This window comes from Macrobrachium rosenbergii, chromosome 50 (assembly GCF_040412425.1).
Source record: "Macrobrachium rosenbergii isolate ZJJX-2024 chromosome 50, ASM4041242v1, whole genome shotgun sequence".
Classification (NCBI taxonomy): Eukaryota; Metazoa; Arthropoda; class Malacostraca; order Decapoda; family Palaemonidae; genus Macrobrachium; species Macrobrachium rosenbergii.
Window position 1 is genome coordinate 6,257,974 of NC_089790.1, and position 16,380 is coordinate 6,274,353.

The 16,380-nt window shown below is 35.4% G+C and overlaps 1 protein-coding gene across 1 annotated transcript; it reads left to right on the forward strand.

The window, feature by feature from the left end:
• Positions 1-382: 382 nt before the first annotated feature.
• Rpn1 (regulatory particle non-ATPase 1) lies at positions 383-15,625 on the forward strand. The gene is made up of 15 exons (XM_067093527.1): positions 383-739; positions 2,731-2,916; positions 3,069-3,226; positions 3,473-3,665; positions 4,909-5,106; positions 5,319-5,459; positions 6,043-6,250; positions 6,741-6,949; positions 8,176-8,452; positions 10,222-10,343; positions 11,671-11,848; positions 11,978-12,230; positions 12,788-12,993; positions 13,266-13,384; positions 15,182-15,625. Exons 1-15 carry the CDS (start codon positions 656-658, stop codon positions 15,362-15,364), a joined length of 2,715 nt encoding a protein of 904 aa, XP_066949628.1. The 5' UTR covers positions 383-655; the 3' UTR covers positions 15,365-15,625.
• Positions 15,626-16,380: the final 755 nt, after the last annotated feature.

Here is a 16,380-nt window from a genome sequence, read left to right on the forward strand (position 1 = left end):
CATCAGGCTGCCGAGTCCTTTTGAGAATTCGAGGTGGAGAAAAAGTGCTATTGATCAATTTGCATAGTACTTTTTCTGTGAAAGTCATCGTAATTTGTTTTAAACAGTATACAGATATACCCAAGAGTCGTTGCAGTGGCCAGTTTATGTCATTAGAGAATCTAATAAGAGTTAGTTGGATGAGATAATCTGTATTCAATCTGATGCCATCAACCACCATAAAAAACAATACTAAATTTTTAATTTTATACGGTGTTCGACTTTTTTGTCAAATTCCTCTTTAATGTAAGTTTTCGACTTTAATCTTGTAAATCATGGGCAGTTACAATGCACTATCTGCTTTCTCGGTGAATCATAGACAATGATGTCAAATGAGGTCGATGGTTAAACCTTACTCTGTTGTTACGTATTATAGATATTAGTGAGAAACTTGCTAAGATTACAACCTTGAATTTCTTTTATCACCATTCAAATTTCCATTTGACTGTAAAAATTAAACAATATACTGTAATTTTAATTAATTCAATACATAAATATAAATTAAAACTGACTTGCAGAATATAGAACCTCCTTGCAGCAGACGTATGTCTCTCACATGATAGGTATCTAGTCAACATCAACAAAGTATTCAGCAACTCTCCGCAAAATTGTCACAATGACGAAAGAAACAGCGAAAACCGAGAAAAAAGAAGGCAAGAAGGAGGATGAGAAGAAAGATGGAGATATTCAAGAAGAACTAGTAAGTATAGCACAATTTTTAGTAAGGGACCACGTAATTAGCGACAGAAATTTTGGTTACTTTGTGCCATTTGCCGCAAGTCAACCCCAAGTCTGTCTGAACTTGACCGAATGTTTCTCTCTAGGGCTGAGCTTTGGGTTTTACGTAGTAGATTTAGGTTAACCTATTAATACATGATGCAGAAGGACAGGAAATATAAATGTGGTTCTGATTTTTGGCAGGAAATCGCAACTAGATAGCTTAGTATCCTAGTCTAGGCCAGGCTAGAGAAAGCCACATTGGGTAACCCCATCCCGGACCCAATAGGTAGCTAATCGGCGACCGTATTTATGATAATTTCCTTTTTTGTATTTAAGAGACACGAACCCTTTGATTTTTCGTTAAATATTTGACAGTATGGTAGAACTAAGCATTAGCTCCGTGTCAGGTAGGCTATTTTTTCTTTTAAAATTGACTCTCCCTATAGTATTTTGGTTGCTTGTCGAGAATTTACCGTTATTATCCTGTAACTAACCTCAGAACCGATTATGTTTTTGTATGCTGGCCATCTTGGAATGCTATTGCACATGTGCAGTGTTATAGGGTAGGGGAACTTTTGGTAAAATTGGTTTCCTCAACCGGCGGGTCTGGGGGACTCTGCCCCGCGGTTAAGTAACGAGGTCTACTAGGTTAGGTTAGGTTAGGATACATTAGGTTAGTATGGTCCCTTTTAAAATATTTCTTTAGCCAATCCCTTCTTGAACATTTGGCTCCCTAGGCTAATGACTTTCGTATTTACGGAACGGTTCCATACAGCCCGTGCAGAGCTATTACTTAGAAACACCAACAATTTTTATATACTTTTATGGGAAAGTTTGATAAACAATTCTTTGGATGTGTTTTGAACTAGCCTATTTTGGCCTTCATTTCTGTCTAATTTCAGCACTTTCATAGGCTAGATAGTCATTTCTGTCTAATTTCAACACTTTCATAGGCTAGAGGCTGTCCCTCCAAAACAACAATATATGATGGACCACAGTTGGAACCCACTTAATAGGTTTTTGGTAGGAATACAACCCGCTGAAATACAGGGACACGCCTGACATTATAATATGACACTGGGTCCTCCAAACCTGATAGTCTTTTGTCATATTGCCACCAAAGTGAATATAGAGTGAGGGGTCAGGGGCACTGTAGTAGGTATTTCGGAGGGAATATGACCTAACCAGACTTACCTTTACCTAACCCAACCTCAGACACTGTGCCCTGACCAGCATAAACAGAAGGCAGTAAATACTCTGGTCGTGGCAGGAACCAGGCTGCGGTAGTAGTCCTGAGTTTCACCAGGATGCATTTATTCATTAAGTTTTATTTTGATTGGCATGAATATCCTCATAAAACTTAAGAAACCATGCAAAAAATAGCATTATAGCTTATGTGATGGATTAAATTTTGAAATGAAAAGTAGGCTAATTTTGAACTCAGTGATATCTTTGACTCCTTGTTGCAAATTGTTATCAGTGGCCTCCAACACAACAGAGCAAGGTCATGAAGGAAGGAAAGATAATTTGTGGTGAATGGTCATTTACATTTTGGTGGATTTGACAGTTTCTGGAGGTCTTACAACTTAAAGAGAGCATCTCTGTTAAATTGTTGTAGGGAGCATGCTTGTTAATTTTTATCAAAATCTTAGATTGATAAACTTACAATTTTTAAAGGATATTCTCTAGCTTTTGAATGTTTAAATGTTTGGATTTAAATTAGTGTGTGGATTTTTTTTTATAGTTTAATATACTGATGTTGCTTTGCAGTAACAAGCAAAATTTGAAATTTATTTTTTCTAGTAAAATTATGTAATGGTCATACCTCATAATATTCAGGTTTTCATGAAAATGAATGATTTCCTTATCACATTTTTCCTCATTGATTAAAGTCAGTGTTTTGATGAACAAGACTATACAGTATCCTGATACCATATGACCATTTTGTAAATATTTTGGTTTCCTTTTCAGTCTGAAGAAGATAAACAGTTACAAGAGGAACTGAACATGCTGGTAGAAAGGTTGCAAGAATCAAATGCTAGCCTATATAAACCTGCTTTAGAACAGATAAGATCCTTAATTCGATCTTCGACTACTTCAATGACAAGTGTCCCAAAGCCACTAAAATTCATGAGGCTTCATTACGATACCATGAAGGTAAGTTGAAGTTTATGTCTATCTCTATATCACTGTAGAATCACTTGGTTACTATATTTATGGCTGTACAGAATTGTGAAATATTTGTGGCTATATTTTGAAATACAGTATTAAAAATGGTTAAGAGAGTGCATGTCTTTTCTCCACAACAGGAAATTTATGATAAGATTAAAGAAAATGATCTGAAGAAGTTTGGAGCTGACATAATTTCAGTATTGGCAATGACTATGTCAGAAGAGCGCGAGTGTCTAAAATATAGACTCCTTGGTCATCGTGGAGACATTGGAGATTGGGGCCACGAATATGTTCGGTATGGTATAGAAATGTTTTTTATAGCTGCTAATAGGTATTTCTTTATTATGAGCATCTGTGAATAAGGGGATGATATTGCTATCCTCTTGCTTAAAGTTTGGATATTCAAACTAAAGAAATTTGTGAACATCTGAGTGTAGTACAGTTTACCAAAGCAGTAAAAGAAAGTCAAGAATAAAGATAAACTTAGGTTTTTCCATTTTGTACATTTATTGCAGTATTTCGTTTTTGGGTTCTCTTACAGACATTTGGCAGGAGAGATTGCACAGGAATGGGAGACTCTTGGAGATGATGATGGACGCCGTGCAGAACTTATCAGTGAAGCCCATGTTATTGTACCTTATCACATGCAGCACAATGCTGAGGCAGAAGCTTGCGATCTTTTGATGGAAATGGAACAGCTGGAGCTCTTGACTACTCAAGATTATGTGGATAAGGTTTGTAGTGTTCAATTTTATACATTGTAGGTGACCAGGTCTGTCAAGGATGGTGTACCTTGAATAAAGTAATGCATGTATGCTTACATCCTTGTCCGTGTTGGAACATTTACGATAATATCTTTCAATTTCACTAATGAATTTAACAGGGATTGAAGAAATTTGATAAGTGCTGCCAAGTAAATATTCCTACGCTTAGCAAATTCTCTTCTACCCCAAAACCATAGCATAACTTGACTTTATGCGCACACACACACACATTCAGCATATAAAGCAGTAAGAATTAGTAAAAACAATTTAGTGCATTTAATTTATTAATTCAAATTTTGTGTAAAAAGTACTTAGCCTAGGCTGTGATAAGAGGTTACATGGCATAGGCTTATTCCTCCATAATTCTGCATTACAGTGCATCCCCTTTCCTTTTGTGTACCATTACTGTAAAGTTCTTTACCAACTCTTCTGGTTCCATCTTTTTTTTAAATCTAGTGAGCTCATGGATGACAGGATCTCATGCTACTTTTATTGAGTCACTTCTTATTCAGGATGGTGAAGGCACTTTTCCATTTTTCATCTCCCATAGGGCACTTTGAACATTTCAGTTATAAAATTTGTATTGGTTCCACTTATCTTCCCAACATCATTTGGTTCATATTAATTTTTTCATTCAGAAGTTTTCTTAAATTTGGCCTTATCCATTCCAGAATCTCTCTTTTCTCCTTTGTTTTTTTCATTTACATCTTTTACATAGTTTTTTTTTCACATTTTTCCATTTTTCCTCACCCATTTTGCTAGCCTGGGTATTTTGCTTTTCCTTCTGCTTTTGTGAAAATTTGATTCTGTTCCTGTCAAATTCTCTTTGCTCTTGCTGCCTGCATTTTAGCCTTTCAGCTCTTCTTCCGCTAACTGGATAACTCAAATAAAGTGCTTAAACTGACTTTCTATATTAGGTACTAATGCTAAATTTAGTTGAAAAGGAGTGAGATCATCTTGTATACCATTTAATGCTACAATGAGTGTTTTAAATTTCATATGCCAAATTGTATTTTTGCTGACCATTCGTTAAGGGAATGACAGTAGGAATTTCAGCTATTAAGTGGCAGTTCCTTGGCTGTTAGGAAAACTTTTCTTATGTTGATGCCATATCAGAGAGCATAGGTATGTATCCCTGTAGGAACCACAGTATTTTTGGCATCTTTTTGTATTTATTTTATTTTGTTTAACTTTTTTTTTTTTTTTTTGACAGGATGCATATCAACGAGTTTGCCTGTACCTGACTAGTTGTGTCCCATATGTACCTGAACCAGAGAACACCAATTTACTCCAAACAGCTCTCCAGTTGTATAGAAAATTCGGTGAATATCCCCAGGCTATGAGGCTGGCTCTGCAGCTCCATGACTACGAGTTGACAAAGCAGCTGTTTGACGAATGTCCAGATAAGCTTGTAGGTGAACAATTGTTGCATTGTATCTTAAAAAAAATGACAAATACAGTAATCCTTTTGTTTTAAGTGATTTTGTGATTTCCAGATTGATTTTTCTGCTTTATTATTAAGGTGTACTATATATTGTGCTGGTATTTTATCAACATTACTCACCAAGTAGTTTTGTATGCCGTAATTATTTTCCTGACTTAATGTAATTATTATTTTTGTAGGTGAAAATGCAAGTTGCCTTCATGTTGGGAAGACAGCAAGTATTCCTCGAGTTGCCTGAAGATATGGATGATTATGAAGATTTCACAGAAATATTGTCAAATTCTCATCTCAACACCCATTTTCTTTCTCTTGGTCGTGAGGTATGTTTATTTTAAGGGTTTTATCAGTATGTTCAGGTGTTATTGGATTTGTTGTAAGATTCATTCACAGTGTAAAGATACCAGGTTTTATGAATCATATTTTGAAAATGTATTTCAGCGTGATGTTACATATAGTGCACTTCATTATGGAAATTTTGAAGGAGTTTCTGCTGTCATATTTGAAAGTTAGGATTGAATTGTGTGTACAGTACTAGAAAGTGGATTCATATGGGAAGTCACTAGAGGAAAAAGTTATAAAATAATAGAAGAGAACTGTATAGTCTAGACATGTATTATTTATGTCAAACAAAAAGAGAGTCTATAAAGGAATTTAGGTTAATATGTCAGAAGTGGAAACATCTTAGAATGAAGGAAAGAGAAAGGCAAGAAAATATATTTGGTGAAGAACACAGCATGTCAAATATGATGCACAAAAGAATAATGTGTATAGAGTAGATAAGGAAACCATTAATGCATGTTGACTTTAAAGTTCTGTTTTTAATATCTCAGTAAAGGTATGTGGGTAGCTCGAGGCATTACGCCAATAGGCCGGCATAATGAGCAATCTTCTTTTGTTTTTCAGTTAGACATTATGGACCCGAAAACACCTGAGGACATATATAAATCCCATTTAGAGAATAACCGGCCTACTTTTGGCCCAGGCCAGATGGACTCAGCGCGTCAGAATCTTGCCTCGTCCTTTGTTAATGGTTTTGTTAATGCAGCCTTTGGCACTGACAAGCTTCTCACTGAGGATGGAAATAAATGGTTATACAAAAATAAAGAGCATGGTAAGATGTGCTAATGTCAACAGACTTTTTTTATATTTTTGTCATTTAACGTGAATTTAAGTCGTTTCCTTTGTAACTTTTATTTTGATTTAATTTTACTTGTACACAGCTATATTTTCTGTTTCTGTAGGCAAGGAAAAATTTGCATATTTTAATATGGTCTAAGATGACATGTTCCAAGTATTATTATTAATAAGTAGTTTAACCAGACACCAAGTCAAAATACTTAACTCCCATGGGGCTGGTCATATTTAGTGCAAATTATAGTTGACACTTAGTAGTTGTGAAGAATGCAATTTGTCAGATAAATTTTAAATTCTACTAACAAAATCAAATGCATCAGGCAGTCTAGTTAGACTACCTAATTATGAAAGTTTATGCTTTTACTGGGAGAAATCCTTCTGGTTAACCTGTAGTATTTATTTTTATTCTTATATTGCATTCTTTTTGACTTTGGTTGGTGCGTAGCAATTTGTATTTTCTTTTGCAGGTATGTTAAGTGCAACGGCATCACTTGGGTTAATCCTGTTATGGGACGTTGATGGTGGTTTGACCCAGATTGATAAATACCTATATTCCTCTGAAGACTTTATCAAGGCTGGGGCATTGCTTGCTTGTGGTATAGTAAACAGTGGTGTTAGAAATGAATGTGATCCAGCCCTGGCCTTGTTGTCTGATTATATAGGACACAAAACCATGGTAAGTCATTTGGTCATAATTATCCATTTTTCATATTGTGAAAACAATTGTTTAGAGGTTTTTTTAGTTTAACAACTACATATTTCTTGATAATGTTACTAAGCACTTAGTTGTTTGTCTTATTGTGGGGTAAATGGCAGTTTATGGCCAGATATACGTTTTAGTGGAAAGCACCTTGATGATTTTCTTCTCTTAAAAAATTCATGTTCTAAAGTGAAAGATATAGAAATTGTTGTCAAAAGTTGCTATGAAAATTTAATAAAATTTTACTTTTGATATAAGTTGACGTTGTAAGTTTTTTCAGTTATAATCGTTGTAAAGTTAATTTTAATGGCAATTTCATATTTATTTTTAGATATTTATGGTTAGTAGTGTTAAAAATTTGTGTGAAGATAGAATAAATTTAGCTTAGAAATTTTGCGATTGGTTTTTTATTGTTTTTAGTCTTAAAGCTCTTGTATATATATATTGATCTAGTGTTTAGGATTGGTTTTTGTCATGTGTTATATTCTTCCCTTGCAATTAAAAATCCCCATGTGGTAATACTAACAGTTCTCTGTCGGTTTTGATACTGCACCAGTATATTGAAAGAGACTGTTTTTTTGGAATTGGTGAAAACTAAAATTTTAAAGTGAGGGTTTTGGTAGTGGTTGTTTACCATGGTCACCTCTCTTAAATAAAGGTGATTTGTTTGTTATAATTATTTTCTTGGTTCAGTGTTTGTGAGTTGTTGTCAGGGTGTAGCGCCAAACCAGTGTCTTGGTAATGTGAATTAATTTGCTTGTTGGATTTAGAGTGAGTCATAGGTAGATGACTCCAGAGAGACATTGGAAGGATGATAGACCTCTTTATGCCTTCATTTAGCTGCAGTTCTGATATTTCTGTGTGAGAAAATGTTTATTACTATGCTTGAGAAGCATACCTGTTAGGTTACTAGATTTGCATTTCTTATTCTTTTAGGGGGAAAGCTGGTGTACTAATGTTGTGGATGACACTATACTATATGGTGAAAGGACCCAAAATTTGTGACATTACAGTACCTAGATTTTCACAGTTAACCTCAATATTTAGGTTTTAAGATAGTGCATCCTTTACAGTCTTGCATCAGTATTATAATTCATCCTTTACAGTCTTGCATCAGTATTATAATTCATAAGTGCTGAGCATTTTTTTTATTATTTTTATGATAACTGCAATGGGATCAATGCCAATGCCTTCTTTTACAGGTTATCAGTATTGGTTCAATTTTGGGCTTGGGTCTGGCATACGCTGGGAGCAACAGGGAAGCAGTGTTGAAAGTGCTGACTCCTGTATTAGCAGATGAAAAGAGTTCCCTGGAAGTTATTGGTATTACAGCCCTTGCCTGCGGAATGATTGCGGTCGGAACATCTAATCAGCTTGTAGTCGAAGCCTTAGTCACCACGCTGTTGGCTAAGTCTGAGACAGAACTCAAGGATACCTATGCCAGGTTTATTTCCCTTGGGTTGGCCTTAGCATATTTAGGTTAGTGTTTAACAAATTTGAAAAGTTTCAGATATAATACTAAATAGTAAGGAAAGTGACTGCTTGTGGTGGGTTCATAAAAAGGATAAAAATGTCATTTCAGTACTCCATTAAATTTAAATGATTAATATTTGAAAATCATTCTACTGTAGATGTTTTTATGTCAGATTTTTCCTTTATGTGGTTAATGTACAATGGGTTTTCTCTCTTCTGTCATGAGCACTTTCTGCCTGAATTTCCATCAGATCTAGGTCTTGCTTTAGCCTCTTTTTCAATATCCTGGATCTTACAGGTCTTTGCCCTGCTATTTCCATATCTGCAGCATTTCTTAGTGGCTGCTCCTCACTTCTTGTAACGTGTTCACACCATCTCAGTCTTTGATCTCGGTGTGTTTTCCATCTTTTGGACACTGCATCTCTCCACCACTTCACATTCATAATATGATTTTTGCCTCCCCTCTATGGCCATGAACCAAAACATATAGTCTTAGCTTTTTCAACCTTTTTCAGATTAATTACAAATACTAGTAACTCATTAGAAAATAAGCCACACATGATTAACTGGATATTGAGTGTGTTCTCTCCATGTCTAATTATGTATTTCATCACAAACCACGCTACTCTGTTATGTGACCTATTCATGCATTATGGGTGTGTCCCGGACATGGCTTTCAATTGTAGTTTGACCAATTTTCCTTGAAGTAATATGCAGACTTCGCACTTTGTTGAGCTTTTGGGAACTTGAGACCTATTCTATGATAGCTTGAACAATGTGTTTGATTATTAGGTAATCTGAAGCAATTTTAGTCTGTTGGGACCACTGATCATTTGCTGTCTTGGGCATCTTCAATACAATTAGCTTTGTCTACAATACCATTGACTCCAGTAAACCTAGAAATGTATGGCCTCTTCAGCAGGATTTCCCACAAGCTGAAGCATAAGAGTTATGTTCAAATTGTAAAACTTAGTGATGGATGACCTGTTTTCTCTATGGATACTGGTGTCAACAGTCAAGTGGAACTCATTAGCCATAAGACTTTGGTCAAGTAACATTATCACACAACAGCCCACAGTTTGTTCTAACTGTTGAAAGTCCATATATCCGTACCTAACTTGTATAGTTTCAATCAATTATTTTCCATCATTTTTCAATCAATGTCATTCTTATTTCACACCTGTACAAATTATAGTACATTTTGTTTGTTTTCTCGTCTGAAAGGTTGAAATTTGGCAGATTTTTATGGTGACTAAAAATTCAAGCAGATATTTTTATCAGTGTATGGATTCTTAATTAAGCTTTCAATATAAGTTTTAAGGTTATTGTTAGGGCTTTGGACTGTATTTAATTTCATTTATGTAGAAAATTTAGTATACCAGGGAATTGTATAATTTGTTTTTGTAGAGGGGGAATGTGCCTAAAACCAAAGGGGCCACAGAATGCCCAATAGACAGAGATTTTCACTGTAATGAAGGCCAGCCCCTTGAAATGTTTCAAATGGAATACATTATTTGTAACCACCATGAATGGTTTGATAAAACCCTTTTGACTGAAGATAACTGATATAATTGCAAAATGAAAATGAAGTTAATTTTACTTGGCTACCCATCATTTAAGCTGTTCAGTGAGATACTGACTATTGGATATTAAATAATCCATAATTTCACTTTATGACTGAAGGATTTGTAGTCTTTTATAACTGATATTGACAGCCATGTTAGTCATATTGTTTCCATGGCAGTCAATAAAAATTTTGTTTTCTTACATTCCAGGTTGTCAAGACAAGTGTGATGTTGTTTTGTCGTGCATTGAGAATTTACCTTCACCATTCCGTCAAATGACATCCACTTTGATTGAAGTTTGTGCTTATGCAGGTTCTGGAAATGTCCTCAAGGTTAGTTTTTCATTGTATTTTTACTTTATCTTCATTTCATTATTCCCTCACCCAACAGAGTTGTGGAGGAAATAAAGCATTTAGTCTGAAGCAGTTTAGTTTAGAAAACATCAAGGGATAAATCTGTTTGAGATTATTGGAGAAAAATGAATAAGAGGGCTCCAAAAGTGACAATGGAGTCATCGTCAGCAAGTGGTGGTTTTAAAAACTCAACACAATCATAGGCATGTGGGGCTTTGATACAAAGTAAAAATACTGCAAAGCAGTGAAAGAGAATGCATGTGAGCCAGCAATATGTTCAAGTCCAAACCTTTGTGCTAAACACATGCAGAACTCCCTAACAAGACAAATTTAATCCTTATTTACGCATCTCTCACAGGAAATTATTGATATACTTACAATAAAAATTATAAAATACACCAGGCATGCCAGAAATATCCAACTTGGTATGACAAACATTTAACTTCTGTTGAGCTTACTTGGATATTTCCCTGGAAGGCATCTTTTAGCTCAAGCTAAAGGCTATATACTTTCTCATCCTTGCCGGCTTTTAATTTTAATCTGGGGCACCTTGTCATCAGTAAAGCAGGCACCAGGCAGTGTCAGAATGCTTTTATTGGATTTTATCTATGAGGTCGTACTCTTAGGTTTCTGATGCCTACTTTGTGGGACTGACCTTTGCATTAGGTCATGTTTTGTCAGTTAGGAGGGGTATGGGCTTGTCATCTTCATCTTCATGACCTTCATTCATGTTTTTAGGAGTCATGGTGGTCTGTTTTCCCCATAGTATATGTCTTCATGCCTCAGGCAAGTGTCCTATTTTGAGTTCCTGGATTTTATTAGTCTGTTACTTCATGAAAACTCAATATTACTTTGATGATAAAACTTTTTCCCCTCAACCCTTGTAGAGTGGATAGACCTCTACCATTTTAGGATTCTCCTTCAAGGTCAGGTTATTACTATCAGCCTCCCTCCTAGACTGCAGTTCAGGCTATTTATGGATTCATCATGAACATACAGTGCTTTTATAACACAACCTGGTTTATTTATATAAACCCATAAATTATAGCTTTTAAGTGGCCTCTTCCCTTCCCTTCACTCTTCACACTTGAGGATAATGGGGTATGCTCCAGATGAATTCATTGAGGGCATTTATGTTTCAAGGGCTAACAGGTTGTGAACAGAGCCATTTGCTTGGAAGAAGGCTGTTAATAATTTATGGGTTTTTACAGAAATTGTGTTGTATCTTGATAGCATTGTTCATTATCAATGGGTTTCGCATTAAATAAATTTCCTAGTCAGCATGTTTAATCTTTCTCTTTAACAGGTTCAAGAAATGCTACATATTTGCACAGACCATTATGACCAGGAAGAGACAAAGAAAGACAAGAAGGAGAAGAAAGAGGACAAAGACAAGGACAAAGATAAAGATAAGGATAAGGACAAGGAGAAATCTGAAGATAAGGAGGTGGATCTGTCGTCACAGCAGGCTGTTGCAGTGTTAGGTGAGGATTTCATATGTAACTTTTTCTTCTGGCAATTTGAAATTATTACTAAATGATATTTTACCCCTGGTTGGGCAATATTCATGGCACATGGTGAAATTTCACTCAATATATTTTTCATATATACAGGAATTGCGCTCATTGCTATGGGAGAAGACATAGGTGCTGAGATGTCTTTCCGTCAGTTCGGGAACTTGCTAAGATATTGTGAGCCTGTTATTCGACGAGCTGTACCTTTGGCACTTGGTCTTATATCTGTGTCAAATCCTCGTTTAAATATCTTGGATACGCTGAGCAAATTTTCTCATGACTCAGATGCTGATGTTGCTCATAATGCTATCTTTGCAATGGGGTTAGTTGGTGCTGGAACCAATAATGCCAGGTAAGTAAGAGGCAGATAAACATTTGGGGTAATTATTTAACACTTTCAGATATGTTAGTTGTCATTGTATTTTCTATTTCCTCTCTAGCAGTTATTTTGAGATGAAATTTTTACTCTACTGTAGAGGGGCAAATGTGAAAGATCTATTAAGCAGTTTTAACTAGGCCGTTGAGGTTACCCAATAACAAAATAATAGTAAAATGTCTTATCATGGAACAGTTAAATGATGGATATTATTGACATTGTAATCTTCTTACAGTGGCAACTACTCAGCCAATTTTTCTTTGAAAAGTTTTTAGTAAGGCACACAAAGAAGGATATTGAAATATTGCCAGAAAGTGTATGAAATTATGTTGAATATAAAATTTTATTGAGTAGTGTCACTGTTCATTTAAGGCTTTCTGTGATGTAGGAGAAATCTCCAAATACCAGGTCATAGCTATTGCATTTTTCGTTTTTAAAGCTACTGTAATAAAATTAATATCTTGATGAGAGTGAGATAAGAGCAACATTACTTTGTTTTAGAATAATAAGTATGTATTTCCAATTTCTTCTAGGCTGGCTGCAATGCTTAGACAGTTGGCTCAATATCATGCAAAGGACCCTAACAACCTGTTCATGGTACGTTTAGCACAGGGGCTTACTCATCTTGGTAAGGGAACAATGACGTTATCTCCTTATCACAGCAATCGACAGCTCATGTCTCCAGTGGCTGTGGCGGGACTGCTTGCAACCTGTGTGGCTTTCCTTGATACAAAGACATGTAAGTATTACTTTTCAGTATGAATATGTTAAGAGTCATGTAAGTTTTGTTTTTCCTTGTATTAATAAAAACTGTATTGTTAGCTGAAGTTTTGTTATACAAATAAACTACAGTTCTGATTCAGTAATCCTGATTTTATTCGAATGTTGTACTTTTAGACTGGATTTCTAAGTGTGTTAGATGTCTGATAATTAATGTATCAGATGCATCCAGGATGAAAAGATACAAGTCATGAAATAGAACTAATTATTATTTAATATGTTATTCCTCAGTGATTCTGGGCAAAAGTCACTACTTGTTATACTGCCTCACAACTGCCATCCAGCCACGTATGCTTGTTACATTTGATGAACAACTCAACCCATTGCCAGTCTCAGTCAGAGTGGGCCAGGTATGTGTTGTGTAATTGAAATGGGAGTTTTTTTATTGTGATTCATTATATGCACTGATTTTTTTTATTGGGATTCATATTATATTCAGTGACTTTTTTTTTATTGTTATTCATATTCAGTCATCTTTTTTTATTGTGATTCATATAGTATATTCTGTGATTGTTTTTATTGGGATTCATTTATTCAATTTATTCTTTTGTACTGTGATTCATATTATATTCAGTATAGCAGTAAAATTATGTTAGTTGCATATTTGCTCTGAATAATGGTAAAGATTTATGTCATCAATCAATCACTCACTTCCTGTGGCACCCACGGGGATGCCTAGGGCCTCGATAAACTCACGCCACCACATTCTGTCCGGGGCTAACTCCTCAAGATCTCCCCAACACTCATCTCCTGCTTCCTGCCTCATTATCCTCAACTACGTCTCCTTTGGCCTACCTCTACCTCTTCTACTAAGGACAACCGATCCTGGTGTATCTCATAACATTCCCTGTGTTCTATATACATGGCCTAGCCACTTCCAGCATGAGAACCTAACATACTCATCGTCTGACTGCACCCCTGTTACTTCCCTAATTCTGTTATTTGATATCCTATCCCACCAATTAATCCCTAATATTCTTCTGAGTGCCGTATTTTCAAATGCTAAGAATTTATTATCCAAAATCACTGTATTGTACCATGACATGCCCATAAATCAAAAAAGTACCTAAGTATTTAAACTTATCCACTTGCTTTACAACCAACCATGCCTTCAATTAGACAATCCTGTGCGTTTTCAGTATTCATAGTCATGATTTCAGTTTTAAAAACCAAACCAACCTTTTGACCTTCACTGACTAGACAGTCAACACACACTGCATCTTTTCTGGTCCCTCGCAGATCAAAACTATATCAGCATAATCTAAGTCAAGAAGTTTCCCATTTTCTCCCCAGAGTATACCTGCGCCCGTTTTTCCTGTAACCCTTTTCATAAATTAATCTACGACCAATACAAACAACAGACGAGACAGAATGCCACCCCGAATCACACCAGACTTAACTTCAGATGGATCATTCAAACACCCATCGACCATCACTTTACAAGATATGCCCTCGTGCATGTTCATAATAACCCTTACAAACTTTTCCAGTACTCCATAATGCCTCATGATTTTTCCCATAGTTCATCTCGAAATACTATCAAAGGCCTTTTCAAAATCAACAGAACAAAGACTTAATGAGCTCTCATTTCATCAGCTTGCTTCATTAAATGCCTAACTTTGAAGATCTGATTACTGCAACCCCGGCCCTTTCTAAAACCGGCCTGTTCACCTCTCAAAGCTGTCCCTGGTTATTGGCGGGCTCTTGTTATCGGCGATCCAGTTTTACGGCGCTTGTCTAGTGATGAAAATCGGATTATCCCCGTCACCCATATCTCATTGAATGATATCTTCAAGACAAATACTAATCTATCCTCCTCCACTTTAAACATTTATGGGAATAAGCCATCCTCTCCTGGTACCTTATAATTCTTTAACTGTTTTATTGCCTTAACTACTTCTTTTAGCATAGTCTCACCTTTATCAATATTTAAATCTTCCTGAGCAGCCGGTATATCCACTTCAGGGTGGGACTGGTCTATTAAGAACTGTCTCAAAGTGCTCTTTCCATCTATTTCTGATTTCAACGTTTTTGGTCAATAAATTATGTATTCTTAAAAAAAAAAAAAAAACAGAATTAGCTATTCCATTCCTAATTAATTAACCTTTGATCCTGTTTAAACAGCAAAGTATTATCTCTTTACACAGGCTGTTGATGTAGTTGGCCAGGCTGGTAAACCCAAGACCATCACAGGTTTCCAGACTCACACAACCCCTGTTTTACTGGCACACGGAGAGAGAGCAGAATTGGCCACCGATGAATATTTGCCACTAACATCAATAATGGAAGGTTTTGTTATTCTAAAAAAGAATCCAGATTACGAGACGTAAATTGTTAATTTTAGTAGGATGTTTATTGCTGGTATTAATTGAAATTCTTGTATGGCTTTTTTTTTTAAGTAGTGTAACATAGCACAATATTTTTATTTATGCATATAACTAAAGATAAGCATTGACCGAATTTTGATATTCAAAATCTTTTCTGCTCTTGAAAATCATTCATAAATAATTGTGTTATGCATTACAGTACATAATGGAAGTGGATATGTATGTTACTAATATTTGTATTTAATAAAAAAACAATAAACCTGATTATATTTCATTATCCCCATATGGAAATTGTAGATTGTAAATGAAACTTGAAATAGGTCTCTTAGATCCAAAGTTTGTTCAAGGCACGTGGTAGAAGCTCTTGGCCTTGTATGCATGTTTTTCCTAGGCCTAATTATAATACTGTATTGAAGTACAATATTCTTATTGGCAATGTATTTTACCTGTAATGTGATTTGAAACATTTCCATTAACAGATTGCAATAGGATTTGTCAGTTTGGCGAATCCATTGATACAGTCATTGATGTGATTACAGGAATACATCGCATAGAAAGTATTGAAAAGTTGTTTTGCATTAACTGAACATCTGGCAAGTTAATCAACTTCTGTTTCCAGAAGTCTGTTATGCATAAGTGTACAAACTTCGATGACATCTTAAAAAACTCATATGACATTGAAAAAATCATTCGCATACAAAGATCCTTCAGAGCTTCAAATTAAATGTTAGGTTAACAAAAACATTTGAAATGACTTGTTCATGTGTGGATGATGAGAATCCTGAGTCACAAAATTCCTTACTCTTTAATTAAACCACTATCGAATGTCGGAGACCTTTTACAATAATGAATGGTTGTAAATAAAGGTAGGATCTCGGGGAAAAAAAACGGAAGGAAACACGCACCGAGTTTCTTTTTTTTTTTTTTTTTTAATATTTGATATAACAGACAGTTGCTGTTAGTATCTTGTCCCCACTCGAGACTACTTAAGTGAAAAGGCTCATCTTTTATCATGTAAT